At 36.8% G+C, this 20,213-nt stretch overlaps 2 protein-coding genes across 2 annotated transcripts; one reads left to right on the forward strand and one right to left on the reverse strand.

The window, feature by feature from the left end:
* The first annotated feature begins 1,874 nt into the window (after positions 1-1,874).
* Positions 1,875-2,801, forward strand: LOC132951386 (ATP-dependent DNA helicase PIF1-like). Its single transcript, XM_061023200.1, has one exon. It carries the CDS (start codon positions 1,875-1,877, stop codon positions 2,799-2,801), a length of 927 nt encoding a protein of 308 aa, XP_060879183.1.
* Positions 2,802-18,238: 15,437 nt separating this feature from the next.
* Positions 18,239-19,872, reverse strand: LOC132951405 (piggyBac transposable element-derived protein 3-like). The gene is made up of 5 exons (XM_061023217.1): positions 19,856-19,872; positions 19,512-19,643; positions 18,994-19,444; positions 18,478-18,886; positions 18,239-18,435 (listed from the first exon to the last, which is right to left on the reverse strand). The coding sequence occupies exons 1-5, from the start codon at positions 19,870-19,872 to the stop codon at positions 18,239-18,241; spliced, it is 1,206 nt and encodes a 401-aa protein (XP_060879200.1).
* Between the last annotated feature and the right edge of the window lie 341 nt (positions 19,873-20,213).

The raw sequence follows: 20,213 nt of genomic DNA on the forward strand, positions 1-20,213 counted from the left end.
TAAACACCGTTCAACGGTTGTAGGGATTCTTCGTCATATGCACATTGTAATGCAATGCTATGTGTCTACAGAACAAAAAATAAATTACATTTACTTGAATTATATAATAATAATAATACCAATCACAACACCAGACGGTATCATCTATAGAGCCATTGTTAGTTATCTTTTCAATATTAATTTTCAGTTACGTAAACTCAAGATATGTCAGCCCACCAGAAGGCATCTGGCGGTTGTTTTCGTACAAATTGCACGGCAAAAGTCACACGGTCGTCAGACTTCCTGTTCAACGGAGGGTCGTCAGAATGTGTACTTTGCGCCGGGCCAAGCAGAAGAAGGGCCACAGAACCGAGCTGTACTTCATACGAAACTCCGGCAGTTCTTCGCGCTCAACGCAACCGACGTGATGGCTTGACAATACTTGTACTACGAAATACCGACGCATTACACTAGGTAGATTCCACGTAATAAAGAAAATATACTTATAAGAAATGTCAAAAATGGTTGCCGCGACGGAATCAGATGACAAACGTTAAGTTGGCTCGGATAGTCGGATAGAAAACCGACTGGACCTGGGCCGTTTCCACTTAAGATTGCTTCTTCTGAACCGAAGAGGCCCGCAGTACTTTCAAGACATAAGGACAGTGGACAGGGTCGTTCACGAAACATTCACGGTGGCTGCCGTTGCACACGGTATATTAGAAGACGACCGATCGTGGTGGGATTGCGTGACGGATTCAGCGACGTTGGATACACTGCGGCAACTGCAGTATCTGCTCGTCACTATGCTGGTATTTTGTGAGCTGGCGCTTGGCGTTGTACGAGGCGAACGATGCAAACCTGATGGAGGATTTCCAAGACTTTCAAGATTCGACCACGTGAGTGCCACGTGTCTAGCAGCCATCGAGGATCTACTCACGGGAAATCGCCGGGCGACTACGGTTTGCCCCTCGCCGACCCTCCGTCTACTGGAACTGCTGCAAGACAACGCGCTGTTAAAGGCAATAGACGTGACGCAAGGTGGGCCCCACAAGTGGACGCCTTGAACGCCGAAATGCAAACGGTGTACGACTGCGTGATGGTGACCATCAACGACCAACGCGAGGTGTCAAAAACTTTCTTCGGTACCGGAAAAAATACGTTGTACGGATGCCAGATATAACTGGTAATGAAACGAAGATTCACGTCGGGATTGCTTGACGGAATCGGCGACGTTGGACACACCGCAGCAGCTGCGGTATCTGTTCGTCACTATACTGGTGTTCTGCGAGCCCTCAAACCCGCTGGCGTTGTACGAGGCTAACAAAGCAAACATGATGGAGGACTTCAACCGCCGTCTCCAAGACGTCGACCGCGCGAGGGCCGCGTGTCTGGCGGCCATCGAGGATCTACTTCGTGTACACCGGAAATCGCCGGGCGACTACGGTCTGCCCCTCGCCGACCCCCGTCTACTGGAACCGCTGCAGGACGACGCGCTGTTCCGGGCAATAGACGCGGCGGCACGGTGGGCCCCACAAGTAGACGCCTTGAACGCCGAACAGCGAACGGTGTACGACCGCGTGATGGCGGCCGTCGACGACCAACGCGAGGTGGCGAAAACTTTCTTCGTCGACGGACCCGGGGGTACCGGAAAAACGACGCTGTACGGATGTCTGATATGGGCGCTTCGGCACCGACCTCCGCAGCGGGAGGTGTTGTGCGTGGCGTTCACCGGTATCGCCGCGTCGCTCATGGACGGCGGCATGACCGTACACTCGACGTTCGGACTGCCTTTCGGCACGCTGACCGAAGACTCGACGTCCAGCGTCACCATGCAGTCCGAGCGAGCGCAGAAGATACGCAACGCGGCGCTCATCGTCTGGGACGAAGCCCCAATGTCGCCGGGACTGCAACTGACGGTGGTGGACCGCCTGCTCAGGGACGTCATGGCATCGGAATTACCGTTCGGCGGTAAAACCATGCTGTTCGCCGGCGACTTCAGGCAGATATTGCCCGTGGTCCGGAGAGGGACGAGAGCCGAGATCGTCATGTCGTCGATCAAGGAAAACGGTCTTTGGCGCGTCATGGAGCGCTTCAATCTGGTCCAGAACATGCGCGCGGACCACGACGCGGACTTTGCGACTTGGTTGCTTGAGCTCGGCAACGGCCGACTGCCCGCGGTCGACGGCGTTCCGAACACCGTGCAAATCCCGCGGCAAATGGTATGCGACGTTGATGATTTGATCGATTTCGTGTACCCGCAGCAAATGTCGTTGGCCAACGTCGACGAATTCGCTCGGAGAATCGTTGTGTGTCCCACCAACGAAGACTGTAGAGGTGTCAACAGAGACGTGCTGGAGCGCGTCGACGGTGCTCAGATGAGCTACACCGCCGTCGACACCATGATGGCGGACGATCCCGACGAAGTGGCCAATTTTCCCACCGAGTTCCTCAACAGCTTGGAACCGGACGGCCTGCCGCCGTACCGGCTGACGTTGAAGGTGGGGTACATCGTGATGTTGCTCAGAAATCTCGATCCGAGGAGACGACTGTGCAACGGTACGAGGTTGGTGGTCAATGAACTGCGGCGTCACAATTTCAAGGCTAGGATTTTGGGCGGTGAAGCACAGGACGACGACATCGTCGTGCCCAAGATACCGCTCACGTCCAGTGGTGAGGACGACCTGCCCATCTTACTGCGGCGCCTTCAATTCCCGGTGAGATTGTCGTTCGCCAAGACTATCAACAAGTCGCAGGGTCAGACGTTCGACAGGGTAGGTTTGCTACTGACGTCGCATGTGTTCACGCACGGGCAGCTGTAGCGTTTTCGAGGATGAGAAACGCACAGTCCGTGAGAGTTGGCATGTACGCCGATGATAGCGGGCGATTCGTCACCAAGAACATTGTGTACAGGGAAGTTCTGTAATGCATTATGTGTTGACAATGGTAAGTGTAAGTCTAGCGGACGCTCGATAATCAAGGTTGGGTGACGCTCAATGATCAAGTCTAGGTGACGCTCAATGATAAAGTCTAGGTGACACTCGATGATCAAGTCTAGGTGACGCTCAATGATCCAAGTCTAGGTGACACTTGATGTTCAAGTCTAAGTGATGATAGATTATCAAGTCTAGGTGACGCTAGATTATCAAGTCTAGGTGACGCTCGATGATCAAGTCTAGGTGACGCTCGATGTTCAAATCTGAGTGATGCTAGATTATCAAGTCTAGGTGACGCTAGATTATCAAGTCTAGGTGACGCTCGATGATCAAGTCTAGGTGACACTCGATGTTCAAATCTAAGTGATGCTAGATTATCAAGTCTAAGTGACGCTAGATTATCAAGTCTAGGTGACGCTCAATGATCCAAGTCTAGGTGACACTCGATGATCAAGTCTAGGTGACGCTCAATGATCAAGTCTAGGTGACGCTCAATGATCAAGTCTAGCGTCACACCAGATGTTCAAGTCTAGGTGATGTGGAGAGAAAGTTTGACAACCTCCACGTGGTCTCTCTGGATGCGAATACTCAAAGGTGTATTCGTAACTAATGTCAAACGGTTTGTTAGGATTTTATAATATTGTACAGTCACAAATACATTTGTCAATAATTATTTATTTATACCTACTTCAAAATACATGGTCAATGTAATGAAATGTAAAAAAAACATTTAAATAATATTATGTAACTTTCTAACGTTAGTTTAAATTATTTGACCTTTTTATATGTTTTGTTAGTATTAATATCATACAATGGATTTGATATTTATGTCTGTATGAGTAACTTTTTAAATTTGTTTTTACTTTTACTTATATAATTTTTACTTTTACTTATATAATATTAAATTTTAAACACAATTTGCAATAACTTTTTATATTAATCTAAATATCTGTTAATATAATATTATTATAGTTGAAATTTCATTCACAATCCTATACAGTGATTGTATTTATATTTGTTATACTATGCTATTAAGTAACTTTTTACATATGTTTTTACTTTGTAATGTATAGTTAATTATATTCAATATTTTATTGGTATTTGACCACCAATTTTCATTACAATGTTTGTATAATATAATACCTTTAAACGCCTATGTCAAGAACTTTGTGATTTAAATCACTATGAATTATTTTAAATAATAGTCCAAATATCAGTTAGTTTCAAGTAGACTGTATTGTTATGTTTGTATTGTTTTTACTGTGATAGGTAACGTTTTAATTGTATCATCAATATTTTACTACCTACCTTATTATTATTATTACCTACCTATTACATTACTATTTGACACAATTCAATACTATAAGCTATTTTACCTCTCATCACTTAGAATTACTGGTAATTTGTAAATAATTTGTAACGTCTATGTAAGAATAAAAATAATATTGCAAGGCGACTCATGACTTATATTTAATAGCCTAAAGTTTTATTTGTATCGTCACCGTATTATAATGATACATCAGTATTGGTTGGTGTTCTTTGTATTACACTGCCTATTTTTGTGATACACATCTACCAATGGCACAAACTATTCAAATACATAATTACACAAGTAAACATATCACATCAGACCCTAGAAATTGTACATCTAACACATAGGCTACTCATATTATTATACTCTAATATTACTACTATTAACTAATGTGTTAACCATGATTATTATATTAAGGTAAGAAATAAAAATAAGACATGTGAAAAAAAAAAAGTTTTTATTCATGAGATCTGAAAAATATTATAGGAAAAAATATTGTTAGGATAATGGCATTACAAAAAAATTATCCAATTGACAACTTACGGTGTTGATATGATCAGCGCCTCCAACTGCCGCAACGCCGATTCACACGTGCCACCAGCCATCGATTCATACAACGTCTACAATTTATATAAACAAATTAAACATGGCATTAAAAGGTATTCTCAAATTCACAACTAACTGTGGTCTCTCCAATACCACATGTGTGCATTCATATCTTACAATTTTGTATTTATTTAGCACTATTAGGATTAAAAATATTACTTACGGTTGATGCCATCGGGGTTGATGTTCCGATAGGTTGGGGACCGGGAGTCTGAGTGCGTGTCGACCTTGCACTCAGACTCCGCGGCGGCCTTATCCTAACGGAACTCAACCCCCCCACCACGTTGTGTGGCTGGTGCTCTCCTAGGTGTTTGGGGGGCTATAAATATAACAAACATTATTAATTTTATTTTTATTTTATTATGAAAATGCGATATACACTCACCGAGGCATTGCCGGACATTGTGCCCGTAGTTATTACATCTATAACATCCTGAAACACGATGTAGGTGTTAATTAATAGTAAACTTTTAAATGTCCCTATCATCTATGTACTTACGGCGTTTGGGGGGTGTCTTTCGCGGCGGTGGATGGCGATGGCGTGCGGCGACGGCGGTCTCAGCCGGCGGGTGGCGCGCGGCAACGGTGGTCTCGGCCGGCGGTGCTCATGTTTATGGTTTGCACCGCCGCATTAAAGTTTATCTTTATATAATTCATTCTAAAAAGAAAAAAGATGCAACATTTACAGTATGTCAGCGCAATATATTTGTTTTTTCTCCCCGACCTGTACAACGTAGACACAGTGTAGATATTTAACAACTTTGCCGGAAAGCGTGGACAGGTGCTTACAAAAAATCTAAGTTTAAACATTAAATATTTTAATTTTCTGACGGAAAGCATGTGTTACATTATACTGATTGATAAATACCTGCGATCTGCGGTGAACGTTTTAAAAAAAAACAAATTAAATTAATCATACAAAATATACTCACGTGTTGTCCGTCGGACGGCAGTCGGATGTTTAAGAACGGTTTGTGGGACGTCGGCGCAGTTAATTGTCAACGCAGGTAACCCATGCAGGTAACAAATTGATTAATTGACATTATATCGACATTAATTGATACACACGCAAACATGATTTTCAAAAATTCCCGCCTTCGACAAAATACCGCCAAAATACCGACTATTACTTATAACGACAACAATTACTTATTACTACGGCGAACGTCATTCGAAGTGACTGACTACATTTTTTTTTCACAGTAAAGAAAGCTGTCCGATATCCGACGCAGTCGGATTGCATACCTGACGACGTGACCCGGCCGTCGCATATTGTCTGCTATCCGACGAAGTCGGATTGCCTACTCGGACCACTGAGGTGACTGACCTGCTAGACACCCTTAAAAGACGGTGGCTATATGATTTTCATAGAAGCCCGAAATGTTTTTAATTTTTTTTCACGTAATTAATTTCTCCGTTTTCGGTGACAGTAATGAACGTTGTCCGCGATTCGACGCAGTCGGATTGCATACCTGACGAAGTTCCCCAGCCGTCGCACATTGTCCGCTATCTGATGAAGTCGGATTGCCTACCCGCACCACTGAGGTGACTGACTTGCTAGACACCCTAAAAAGACGGTTACTATATGATTTGCATAGAAGCCCGAAATGTTTTGAATTTTTTTTCACGTAATTTATTACTTAATTTTCCGTTTTCGGTGACAGTAATGAACGTTGTCCGCGATTCGACGCAGTCGGATTGCATACCTGACGACGGGAACCGGCCGTCGCACATTGTCCGCTATCCGACGAAGTCGGATAGCCTACCCTTATTACTACGGCGAACGTCATTCGAGGTGACTGACCTGCTAGACACCCATAAAAAGACGGCGGCTATATGATTTTCATGGACCCCCGAAATGTTTTACAATTTTTTTCACGTTTCACGTTTTCACGTTTTGAACGTTGCATACCTGTTGCCGAGACATATAAGTCCAACGTCGAGGTAGGTGACTGACCCGCTAGACCCCAAATAAATCGAGGTGGCTATATGATTATCCGAAATATTTGAATTCTATTACTTGATTTGGCGTTTTTGAAGGCAGTAAAAAACTTACAGCTCTCCGGTTAACTAATCCACTATCCTTATCACAAATCCACCATTCTTATCATTAATCCAACATCCTTATCACTTATCCACTTTTCTTATCATAACACTCATAACCGACACCGGGGGTCTGGGAGTCTCCCCCAGCGACGCTCGGAGAGCTAGTCTTATAGTATAAAACGATTGTATTGTATTAATTATTATACTGATTATTTATTTATTTTTAATATTTTAATATATAGTTGAAATATTTTTAGATTTACTATTATTATTATAACAGAAAACAGGTTGACAACAGTAGTTGCCATGTTTAGGTAAAAATTGGCAGGTGGCGGAATCGATAGGTTATTTTTAGACCACCTGAACTGGTGGAGTCGATACTGGCGGAATCAATGCTACATTGGCGGAGTCGATAGGTCCCCATAATCGAAAAACCCAAAACGAGTATCTTTTCTCCCCCTTCCCTTTCCGGCTCACCACCTAGGTATCAGAACTTTTGACATGTTAACACCCTAAGCCCCCTGAACAAGTTTCCAAAGGAATCGCTTAGTTACCTGCTCACGCACTCTATGTACCTATTCGTTAACTGGACTATTTATTAAGTGACATGAACATAAAAGTTATACATAGCTGGTCGGGCTTATTCACAGTTAAGCCTTTCAGTCTGTGTAAACAAACTGGCTACAAAGGATAAAAACCAATTAATGATAATGAAAAACAATTTTATAATTATGAAAGAATATGACGAATGCAATTTACTTTTACCATTTCCAGGCACTTCAAAATTTGTTGAAAAAATTGATTGGCTCTTCAATAATAATATAGAAAATTTATTGATAGACAACAAACATCGCAACATGGTCGTTGCGGTGCTTTCTAGTAAGTGTAGCCCAAACTAGTGGCTGGCAGTGTGGTGCAAAGGTCTGTGTGACAGTTGGCTACAACGCGCGTAGTCACCAGTTCAAACCCGGCTCGGTGCAAAAATTGTATTTATTATATTATTATTAATTAAGTTATATTATTTTACAATTTCTACTTTTTGTTCTTAAATAAAAGATTTTTTATCAGAATATTTGATTTTAAATTAATATCGTAAAATAATTTTTGTGACAATTGTTGGTTTATTGATCGGTAATAATATTCAAGTACGGAGAAGGTTTTCCGTTATCGCGCCACCGCCGCCGTCTCAATTTATCTGGCAACGACTGTATTTATGTATTTATTTACTTACAATAATGCGGTGTTTCTTGATGCGGACATTCTGCACGGATGTGATGGTGCTGCAACATTGTCGGCAACGATGTCTTTAGCGTCCCTATATACGATGTCGGCTCCTTTGATAATGATCAACGCGTGGACCCATGTGTCCTTGAGGTGTAGCCGTTCGAAGAGATGTCGCCTCGTATGCTAATTATGATATGTTAGCCAAATTGCTACCTTATATGGGTGGGATTATAGTTTTTTAGATTGTGAAGGGTCTATGGACTCCATAGAGCAAGGGTGCCCAAACCCAGGCCCGTCAACGCTTTTGGATTTGCCCGCCAACATCTATACTCTATAGTCTATGCCATTTTAAATTATTATTAATATTTCTTTTAAGTTTAAATTTTGTTGTATATTTTATTTTATATACGCGTGTGTATCAAATTAGCTCTAGGACCATTCCACACAGCAATGTTATCGGGTTTTCCGGTGACGACCGGATGCGTTTTACCCGAACCCGCATTTGTCGTGATGTTAATCGGTATTATTTTTATGTTTATAGATTATCGTGACCGTCCGTCGACGTAGTCGTCGTATATCGGTGAGTTAAGATAATAAATTGTTATTCGAAGTATTGTACGAATAGCGACCAAAATCAGTCGCTCCGCACCCGCCTTTTGCTACGGTCGTAATATTAATACGTATAACTTGATAAATATTAAATTATTTTGTAATAATTGCGTTTATTCTGTGTTTTTACTTGTTAATTTTAAGCCAGAATATTAAGCAGATATTTACCGAAACTGTATCATCACAACCACAGCTGCAGTCTTCAGAAAATTTATTAAAATTTTGGAAATTAGTACCAAAAGAAGACTTTCCTGCAACGTGTAATCTTGCCTTGCAGATTTCAAGCAGATTTGGATCAACATATATTTGCGAAAAAGCTTTTTCTACTCTAAGCTATGTCAAAAATAAATATCGTAGTTCATTAACTGCGCCTCATATCTCAGAATTGATGTTGTTATCAACATAAGATTTATCACCAGATATTGAAAAATTATTAGCTAATAAGTCTCTTTATAGGTCTCATTGATGTTTTTTTTTTTAATATTATTAAAAATGAAAATTAAAACGTGAAATTTAAAATGTTGTTTAATTTAAATACCTATCTGTCTTATCTAATTAAGTATCTATTGAAAATAGAATTTTAGATAAATTATAAGTGTAAGAAAGTCTTGTTCATAACACGGCCCGCCAGCTAAATGTAATTGCAATTATAGCCCGCTTCCAAAATAAATTGGGCACCCTTGCCATGGAGTCTATAGAGGCCATTGCAAGGTTTAAACCCTATTACTTAGTTAACACATTATAATATTAATACGTAAAGTCTCTTTGCCATTTATAATTCACTCGTCAAAGGGTTAATAAAGATAAAGATATGATTCACAATACTAAAATCTGTTAAATGATTATTAAAAAAAAAAAAATGGTTAAATCATACACAATTACAAAAAAAAAAATCCCTGGGCCACGTAAATTAATTTATTTTTCTACACTAAAATTCCAATATTCTAGGTATTCAGCCCAATGATTTAAATTTATTTTTAAAAATCATTCATTATTTTACAGAGATAATTGAGTATTCAGTACTTCTTGCCCATTATTTTATTCCATAATTTTGGTTTTTGTTTCAAATAAATCATCCACAACTTCGTGCAAATAATTCCGATTCACTCTTTTATCCTTCATCATGTGGCTGATCGCATTTTTACATTCTTTTAAATCAACCATATGAGCCTTAAACTTATCACTTATTAGATTGAGGACCAACAATTTTCTAGGATTGCGGTCCCAAACGATTTCTGGCTGTCCTAGTCTTTTTATGGCTGATTTCGGTTTCTGTCTGGAGTCTAGGAGTTCAGTGGCGGCTTCCCCAATCAGTATCAGGTCAAAAGTTGGCCGGTACTTCTGTAAGGACAGGACTTCGCCTTCTAATTTTTTATTTCTATTTCTCTAATTTATCGATACGATCCAATAATTTCATTAAATAGGTTGTTAAAACATATAGAAGTCAAATTCTCCTCATACTTAAATTTGACTCCTCAATATTGCAAGCTAGACTGTTACCAATATTTAAAAAGAAATTGTTAAATATATTTACAATATTGAGTGGCTCATTATTAACATCATTAGTCTTATCGTCTAATTTAATAACTTTAATATCATCATTCTTCTTATTATTCTTACCTAAAACCTCTTTAATTACCTTCCATGTGAGTTTTGTACTAAACGATACCTCCTTAAATTTTTTCTTATAATAATTAATTTTTGCAGCTCGCATAGTAGTTGTTAATTTATTTTTATATTAATTGTTACAATATGTAGCAAGTCTAACATTATCAGGGTATTTTTTTACTTTTAAAGCTAATTATTGTTAAATGTGTACCGAGCAAAGAAGACCAGTTGTCATTCATTCTCTAATCCTCTTATTTTAAGCGTTCACAATTTTTGTTGTTGACATTTTGAAAAAATTACCAACTTTGTTAAGGAAAATATTCATACAATTATCAAAATCATTGCGACTAAAAATATCCGCCCACTATAATTTTTTAAATAACTTGTTTAGATCATTATAATCGATAATTTTAACATTACAATTTGAAATACTCTTTGCTTTGATAACTTCTATTTCCAATACCATGGAAAAGTGATCTGTTATGTCTGACACTTGCTTTAATTTTGGAGTTCGTTTCATTACCAGTTATATCTGGCATCCGTACAACGTATTTTTTCCGGTACCGAAGAAAGTTTTTGACACCTCGCGTTGGTCGTTGATGGTCACCATCACGCAGTCGTACACCGTTTGCATTTCGGCGTTCAAGGCGTCCACTTGTGGGGCCCACCTTGCGTCACGTCTATTGCCTTTAACAGCGCGTTGTCTTGCAGCAGTTCCAGTAGACGGAGGGTCGGCGAGGGGCAAACCGTAGTCGCCCGGCGATTTCCCGTGAGTAGATCCTCGATGGCTGCTAGACACGTGGCACTCACGTGGTCGAATCTTGAAAGTCTTGGAAATCCTCCATCAGGTTTGCATCGTTCACCTCGTACAACGCCAAGCGCCAGCTCACAAAATACCAGCATAGTGACGAGCAGATACTGCAGTTGCCGCAGTGTATCCAACGTCGCTGAATCCGTCACGCAATCCCACCACGATCGGTCGTCTTCTAATATACCGTGTGCAACGGCAGCCACCGTGAATGTTTCGTGAACGACCCTGTCCACTGTCCTTATGTCTTGAAAGTACTGCGGGCCTCTTCGGTTCAGAAGAAGCAATCTTAAGTGGAAACGGCCCAGGTCCAGTCGGTTTTCTATCCGACTATCCGAGCCAACTTAACGTTTGTCATCTGATTCCGTCGCGGCAACCATTTTTGACATTTCTTATAAGTATATTTTCTTTATTACGTGGAATCTACCTAGTGTAATGCGTCGGTATTTCGTAGTACAAGTATTGTCAAGCCATCACGTCGGTTGCGTTGAGCGCGAAGAACTGCCGGAGTTTCGTATGAAGTACAGCTCGGTTCTGTGGCCCTTCTTCTGCTTGGCCCGGCGCAAAGTACACATTCTGACGACCCTCCGTTGAACAGGAAGTCTGACGACCGTGTGACTTTTGCTTTAAAAATGTACGAAAACAACCGCTAGATGGTTTCTGGCGGGCTGACATAACTGAAAACGAATATTGAAATATGACTAACAATATTATTTTGACTGGTTCAATATATTAAGATGATAGGTACCGTCTGGTGTTGTGATTGGTATTATTCAAGTGAATTTAATTTATTTTTAATATTTTTCATTTGTATAGTTTCATATAGTTTTATATTGGTTATTTTACTTTTTATAATAAATTAATTTTGGTATTGAAACTTTATACGCATTTATAGCCAACAGTATGCGTTGGTAAGTACTATTTCACTATTACTTCACTTAAAGGAAAATATATGCGAAATGTCGGGAAAATACATATCTCCCGACTCCACGTAGGGGAGAACCCGCCTACCAATCGGTACGATAGTCGTTAACAGCGCTCCCAGTGTTAATCTGGCTTCCCAATAAACTGGCGTAACATTTTTATATAATATATGAGCATTTTCCTTACAAGATATTTCCTACAGGATATTCAATATATATTGACTCTTTTTGAGCTTTAAACATTTTTATTTTTAAATATTGTCGATAAATAGTTTTCTCTCTCGGTCAAGTTGAACACAGATCCACAATATATTATTTTTAAAACTTGAACAAAACTCTTAAAATTGAGAAAATTAAAAAAATGTTCGACTGTCTACCAGAGAAAAGTTAAAAGAAAACCTTACCAGAAAGTCACATTAATTTGTGTTGAGACTTAACTAGATAAATTTATATTATAAATTGTATGCTGTACCTACGCTGTCAAAAAATCATTGGGGATAAAAAAAATATTACCCCCTCTCGAATAAGTTATTGGGGCAACAGCATACCACGGTCCTCACAAAACATGAACTTTAGGTTATCTACATCGTGGGCTACATCTTATATTATATAACCTCTCTGCATGACGAGTAAACAATTTTCTTTCTTGAAATTGTTTTTGTAGAATAGTCTGGTAGTTGCATAGAATGTTCCTGCATAATGCATTACGTTTGCCGGCCTGTCGCGATCGATGAATGCAGAGGCGTGACAAAAAATAGTATGTGTGGCTCGTCCGGGATGTAATTTCAGTCTTAAGTGAAATGCGGGCCACGAATGCAGCTCGCTACATATGTCGCCCGCGACTGAAATTGCTAACTTCCTGCCCTTGCCACGTAATATACTTTTGTCAGTCTTGTAAAGTATTTGAATTATATTGAGTTATATTTAAATACTTTTATTGTATTTAGAATACTTTTTAAATACTTTTCGAATAAAGTATTTTAAATACGGTCTTGGACGTATTTGTATTTGAAAATCAAATACTTTTATTTAAATACTTAGTCGATTTTTTTTCAATAAATTTATAATATTTATTATCTTTTTTCTCAGTCAGAAATCAAAAGTAATATGACTAAATATAGCCATGAGTAATATCATTGAAATTTTGAAATTTTATTCCTGACATAGTTTCCTAAAATAAACGCGAAATATAATTGTTTATTTTCATTGAAGCCTATATTAGTGTGATGTGATGTGATTTATTGTGATGTGAATTATTTGAAACTCCAAACTATTAACATAGAACAATATAGAAGCGAAAATCGATCAGCTGATTTGGTTTACGTTTACCTATGATCTGAAGTCTGAACCTAAAACTAGCCCGTAAACTAACATGATGTTAGGTCCTTGTTTACCCGTATTCCGAAAACGTTTACTGCCACGTAGGCGGACGCTCGCGGGGTCGGCTCGTTTTACATAATGTTATTTTATTATTTACCGATTTACCATTCGGCATTCACACATGTGCTCAGTTGTCTATGCAGTCACATTTTCAACATTTTGTTTTTATTTGTTGAATTGTTAACTGGCGCGATGTCGCTATGACTACAACTAACACTTCTAAATCTAATAAGAAGGTGGATGAAACACAATGCGAGTCCTTGCAGTACATCCTTGGAATACATACAACAAACATTTCAAAGTACTAAAAATAATTGAGGATAAATTTTTCTTACATAAATTATTATGTAAAATGTTTACATTCTGTTGGTCCAAAAACTTTATCCGCAGATACCAGGTCAACTTCAAATTTAAGGAAACATTTAGCTGTAAGTATTAATTAACGTATGTTAATAGTAATATTACTAATTAAATGATTTTATAGTTATTTACACTGTAATACTGTATATATAGTACAGCAGACGCTGAGATTACATTTTTATAATACTATAGCGGATATGTATCGAGTGTAGTGTAGCCCGTGGTGTACAAAGTTAGTCGTTGATTTATATTACACATCGTAACACTATTGTACATCGTATCATGACTTATGACTTATAATAGGTATTATACATATTTGATCTTATTATTCTTTACCTTAAACTTTTGTATATCTGTGTACTTCAAATGGTTATGAGCCCAGTAGTTAGATCTTTATAATAAAGTCGTGTACAGTTGGTCAAATAATTATTGTCACGTGATCTGTGATGGGTTGCGAGTGGTAGGTACTAGGTAGTCCTCGTTTTTAATGACTGCTGCCGTGGGCATTACATTTAATCTGTATATTTTTTTTTTAGCTATGAAAATTATTTTATTTATTTATTTATTATTGTGTAAGTTTTAATTATTAATTTATTGTAATATTAGTAATAACCTTGTAACCTTGTAATATTAGTAATAACTAATAACGTTGTAATTTTATAACCTTGTAATATTAGTTTATAAGCTCTAGAACAACATTATTTCATTCAATAAGTTCATTATTATTTCCATTGTTTTGATGTAACATTCAATAGAAATTATATCATTCTTCATACTTTTCGATCATATGCCGTTAATAATTTAGGAATTTAGGAGTGGGTTTCATAGGATATTAATTATTGGTGTTGTTTTCAGTAATAATGCATGGCACTGCAAAAAAAAAACAATTAAAATGTTATTGAATAGTTGTCAAATATATTACAGCAATAAAAAACATTTTAAAAATAAATAATGATAATAATTCTACTTTCCTTATATTAAAAACAACAGTACCAAGACGCACTTCTCATCAACTCGAGTATTCTGTAATTTAACTCTTTATTTAATTACTATTACAACATAATACATAACATAATATCACTTGTCACCGAGTGGCGCATACGGCATACTCATACTGACTACTGAATGTCTGCTCTTGTGTAACACTAGTGTGTGCCTTACAAAGCAGGCCAGCCAACCTTTATACTTAAAAATCGGCCTTTCTGACCTAGCTCGTCCTCATAGCGACTTTATATAACAATATACAGATGTATATAAAACAAATTAATAGTTAACATAAAATGTATTATACACATCCTCCAGTAGTATAAAATACTGTTAGAATCATAAACAAAACGCCCTACCTTGGTATATCGTATATCTATTCACACTGTATATATAGTTATTACAACTCTTTGGAAAAATATGTTTAAAGAAACTTATTTTGATTTTTAACCCATATTTACCTGAAGTAGTATTTGATGTTTTTCGAAGAAATTTAGTCATTGAACCTCTCATCAAATCCAAACTGGCGGTTCTCTGTTTTTTTGCCTTGTGCTTAGTTAGGAACCACTTTCATACACTCTTTTTTTCGACATAATAATTATAAAAAATATACTGATTAACAAAAAAACTATGCCGATTATATATTTTTACGCAAAATAGGTTTTCCACAAAATCGATTTTGGTTTTTGGTGTAACTCTAAAACAAATGAACATAAATAATATATACAATTTAGGGTGGTCCTTAATTTTCGATGTTTTTTTTTTTAAATTACCCCCTCTAAATCCATTCCATTACTTAAAAAAATCATACAAACAAAGTTTCAGACAAATTGATTAAATTTAACCCGTGCCACAAAAGCTCTAAAGTTTTAAAAATAGTTAATTACAAAAATGTTCAGTTTTTTTAAATATAACCAATCATAACTCTAGAAATACAAATTCTACAATAAAATTGTAAGAACATTAATTATAGGAAATGATATTTGCAATAATTTTGTACTAATTTTTAAATATTACATTTTTACGTGTATTCGAATGTAAGTATCAAAACAGTATATATTTTATAGATTTTGTATTTGAAATAACAACAAAGACAAATAATTTATTTATTTATTTATTTATTTATTTATGTATGAACGGGCTAAGAGCCCAATAGTACAACACAATTTGTAGTAATGAAAATTAATATTATAACAATAAATAGGTAAACGCCAAACAATACCACGGCGATTATATACAAATAAAAATAAAACAGTAATTAAACAAAGGTAAAAACAGTAATAAGTAATAACAGAGTAAGTATTAAAAAAAAAAAAAAAACAACAATAAAATAGAACTTACTAAGAGAAGCATAGGTGCTCATTACAAATGCGCATCATACGATGGATTGGATTATTTCTACCATAGTTGGTGCTGTGGAAAGGAACAACAAGGGGAGAATTAGACCTTATTAAGTGAGAGGGAACTTTAAAATTAATTAGAGAAAGGAGAGAGGGAGCATCCACACGTCCATCAATCAGCTTATGCAAAAATACCAAGTTAGCATCAATTCTTCTATCTGCCAGGGACAAGAGTCCAAGTTTATTTATCACTGGCCAATAACCATGTGGTGGATGTGGAATTCGCAAAATAAATGACGCCGAAGAACAAAAACGCCTCTGGACCCTCTCAATGCAAGAAGAGTCTGCTGCCGTAAAAGGGTCCCACAAAATGGAAGAATATTCTAAAAGAGGCCGTACAAGGGAGCAATATAAAGCTTTGAGAGAACTAGAGAGCCTAAATTCTTTAGAAGTGCGTATGACAAAGCCGAGCATCTTTAATGCACGACAGCACACAGCCTCAATATGGTAATGAAAATCAAGATTTGGACATAAAAAAATACCCAAGTCCTTCTTCATAGTAACAATATTAATGCTTGACCCGTTTATCAAGTACGTGTAGTGAATAATATTTCTACTACGGGCAAAAGACATAGATTGGCATTTACCTACATTGAAGCTTAGTCCCATAGAATTGAACCACAAAACAAGAGCATCTAGCTCTTTCTGGAGGGTTACACAATCAGTTTCTAACTCAATTATCCGGAAGATTTTCAAATCGTCAGCAAACATAAGGAACATAGAATCTGGGATAACCTGATTTAGACCATTAACCAGTAGAGAAAACAACAAGGGGGATAAGTGCCCCCCTTGAGGGACACCTGAAGGTACACAGACTGCTTCAGATTTACAACCTAAGACTTTTACATATTGGACCCTATCAGATAAATAAGATTTGAACCAAGAAAGAATGGGCTCCCCAAATCCAGCTTTATATAGAACTTAAATTAGTATTTTATGGTCTACACGATCGAACGCTTTCGAGAAGTCTGTAAAAATAATGTCCACCTGAGTTCGGTTTTCAATGGCATCCAATATAAAATTATGAAAAACTAACAGATTCGTAGTAGCAGAACGGCTAGGTCTAAAACCGTATTGTTCATCAACTAAGATAGAATTCACTGATGGCTGAATACTCTTCAGAACAAGCAGCTCAAAGATTTTGGCAATATGATTTTGAATAGTAATAGGCCTATAATAATTACAATTATTGTGGACATCAGTTTTATCACCAGTCTTAACCCATTAGCGCCCGAATTTTTTTTTTTTAAATTTTAATATATTATTATTGAGAACTTTTAAAAATACACTCATATTAATATAAAAATAATTTTTTTTTTTTTTTTAATTCACAGTTTTTGAGATATTTGCTGTTGCCATATGGCAACGCTGGGCACTTATCCTACCTACTTTGTAACTTTTTTTTTTTCTATCTTTGAAAAATAATTCGTATAAAATTGTAAATATATAATATATATATATATAAGCATTATCTGTATATTTAAAATTTTTTTTTACTAGTTAGGAAATAAATATTGAGTAAATATAAAAAAAATATCCTTATAGCACTTATATACAAAAAAAAATAATAAATCTTAAATATTTTATAAATATAAATTATTGGGAATGAAAAGGTTTGAAACAATTAATGCATAACCCAACAGAACATTTTGAACACATTGTTCGTACAGTCTTCTGTATGTTGTACCAAGTGATCAGTTTTGTCAAACCGTAATGTATCTGATACACGAGAGTCTGACGAACAAATTGATTTCGATATGCGTCCTGATCCTGTGGGAGTATTCTTGTATTTTTCTAAATAAACATTTACTATTTCTCTTCTAAATTCAAGTTGAGATATTTTTGGTCTCCCTGTTTTATTATATAAAATCCAACTGTTTTGCATTGCCACATCAAACATCCATGTCACTAGAGGCCAATACCATTTTTTTCCACGAACTCCAATGCGATAACATCCAAGATTTTGATCCATTTGATCGGTACCTCCCATGTATGTGTTGTACTTTGCAATTAAGTTTGGTCTTTGAACCAAAATATTTGTTTTTTTTTGTTGAGAAAATCTTTTAACATGACATTTCTTTTGTACCACATGAAGTCGATATCATTGTAACCACAGCGTTGTCCATCCACCGAACATACAAAAGACCATCATTTTTATCCATTGCTGTTTCAAAGTATCCGCGTTCTTTTTTCGTAAATAATTTTTTATTTTGTAAAGGACAGTCTTTAGGAATTCTATTTTCACGGATAGTTCCTATTGCTGAATATACACAATATTTTAAAAAAGAATGGAGATTTTTACCAGAAAATAAATTATCCATGTATAAAGAATAATTTAATTGCCTCTTTTCAGCCGAAATTTCATCTATAAGAACTAATAATAGACTTGCAGCTTTACCAAATAATTGTTCATACACAGTGTTAGCTTTAGGGCTTTTGCCTTGATAAAGTTCAAAATTAACTAAATACCCATCTTTTGTGTTCAGACACCATACCTTGTATCCAAATCTAATCGGTTTCCCACGAATGAACTGTTTGCAACTATGTCTCCCAAAATATTTGACCATACTCTCATCGTAGGCAAGATGTTGTTCAGGAATAAAATTTTCAATACATTTTTTTTTTAGCATCTCTATAACTGGGCGTATTTTCCACGCTTTATCGTTTTGATTGATATCAATGTTATTAGCAAGATGCAATAATCTACAAATCTGTAAAAATCAATTTGTCGCATTGATTCAGATACAGCAACATTTTTCATGTCACTTTTTGAATCCCAATAATGTCGTTTCGTAGGCAAATTATTATATCCACTAACATATAATATGGCAATAAAAACACGAATTTCTTCTTCTGTTATGTTTGGATCTGGGCAGTTTAAAAATAACGCATACCGTCTAGTTTCTACAACTAAATGTTCAACAATTTCGGTATCAATAAATTTTTCAAAAATTTCGATAGCGGACATACTTTTATACCTAGAGTAATCTGGTTCGGGAAATGAAGCGGGTCTTTCGATGTCAAAATCTGCTCCCTTTTCCCAACGAGATATTTGTTTGGATTTTTTCCTAGCCTCTAACCATTTTCGGTGTTTTTCAAGTGTTAACACCAATGTTTCAACAGACGGTGATCTATGAGTCGAAATTGAAGTAGAAGAAATGTCTATAGGTTGAACTAGTTCGTTACAAAAATCGCCTACTCTTTCTTTATTTCCTAGTCGAATTTCAGCGTTTGCTGTCAATTGTCGAGATGATAGATTATCAACTAAACTATAAAAAATACGGGATTTTGTAAATAAAATATGAAAACGTCTAATTATAGCACATTATATCTTACCCACTCCCGTCTTCATCACCTGAATCTTCATCAGTATCGACACTAGGATTAGGTGGCTCGATGAAAATATCACCTTCTATCTCATCATTGTTTAATAAAATATCTAATGCTTCAGAAAGTGAAAGACCAGGCCTATGAAAATGAAAAAAATAATAATAACGATTTATGTATTGAAACGCCTAGCGTTGCCATATGGCAACACCAAGACTTAGATGACCATAACTATTTCCAATATAATTAAAATATTTTCAAACTATTAAGAAATTGTTCTTAGAATGTCTTATTAGTATATAATCAATAAACCGTAACTAAAAAAAAATCTAAGTATACTAAAATCTACTTACTCGAAGCGAATATCCATTTTTTCATCGATTCTAATATTCGTGAAAGCAAAAGTGTGTTCCCATGAAAACAACGCACGATAAACTAATTGTAATTGTTTAATCGCAAACTAGACATGTTATTACATCGATAATTGTTACGATTCCGATAACGATAGAATACACGTAAAAAAAGTTATAAATAGAGTCCATAGACGTTGCCGTATGTTCACGCTGGGCGCTTATGGGTTAAATACAGGCGTGACTGAGCTAATCTTGAACATAGATGGGAAGGTTCCCGTGTCAAGGGAGCGACGAAATATCAACCATAAAGGTAAGCAGAGAGCGGATCTTATGTTATATAGAAACGTCCCAGGCAGAC

This window comes from Metopolophium dirhodum, chromosome 1 (assembly GCF_019925205.1).
Source record: "Metopolophium dirhodum isolate CAU chromosome 1, ASM1992520v1, whole genome shotgun sequence".
Lineage (NCBI taxonomy): Eukaryota > Metazoa > Arthropoda > Insecta > Hemiptera > Aphididae > Metopolophium > Metopolophium dirhodum.

Excerpts from the sequence above, each read along its gene's own strand:
- LOC132951386 (XM_061023200.1), top strand. The coding sequence starts at position 1,875 with ATGTCGCCGGGACTGCAACTGACGGTGGTGGACCGCCTGCTCAGGGAC.
- LOC132951405 (XM_061023217.1), bottom strand. Across the intron at positions 18,887-18,993 it reads TTTTTATTGCCATATTATAT|ATTTGTAGATTATTGCATCT; the intron begins GTTAGTGGATAT and ends TGATTTTTACAG. Across the intron at positions 18,436-18,477 it reads CATGGATAATTTATTTTCTG|CAATAGGAACTATCCGTGAA; the intron begins GTAAAAATCTCC and ends GTGTATATTCAG.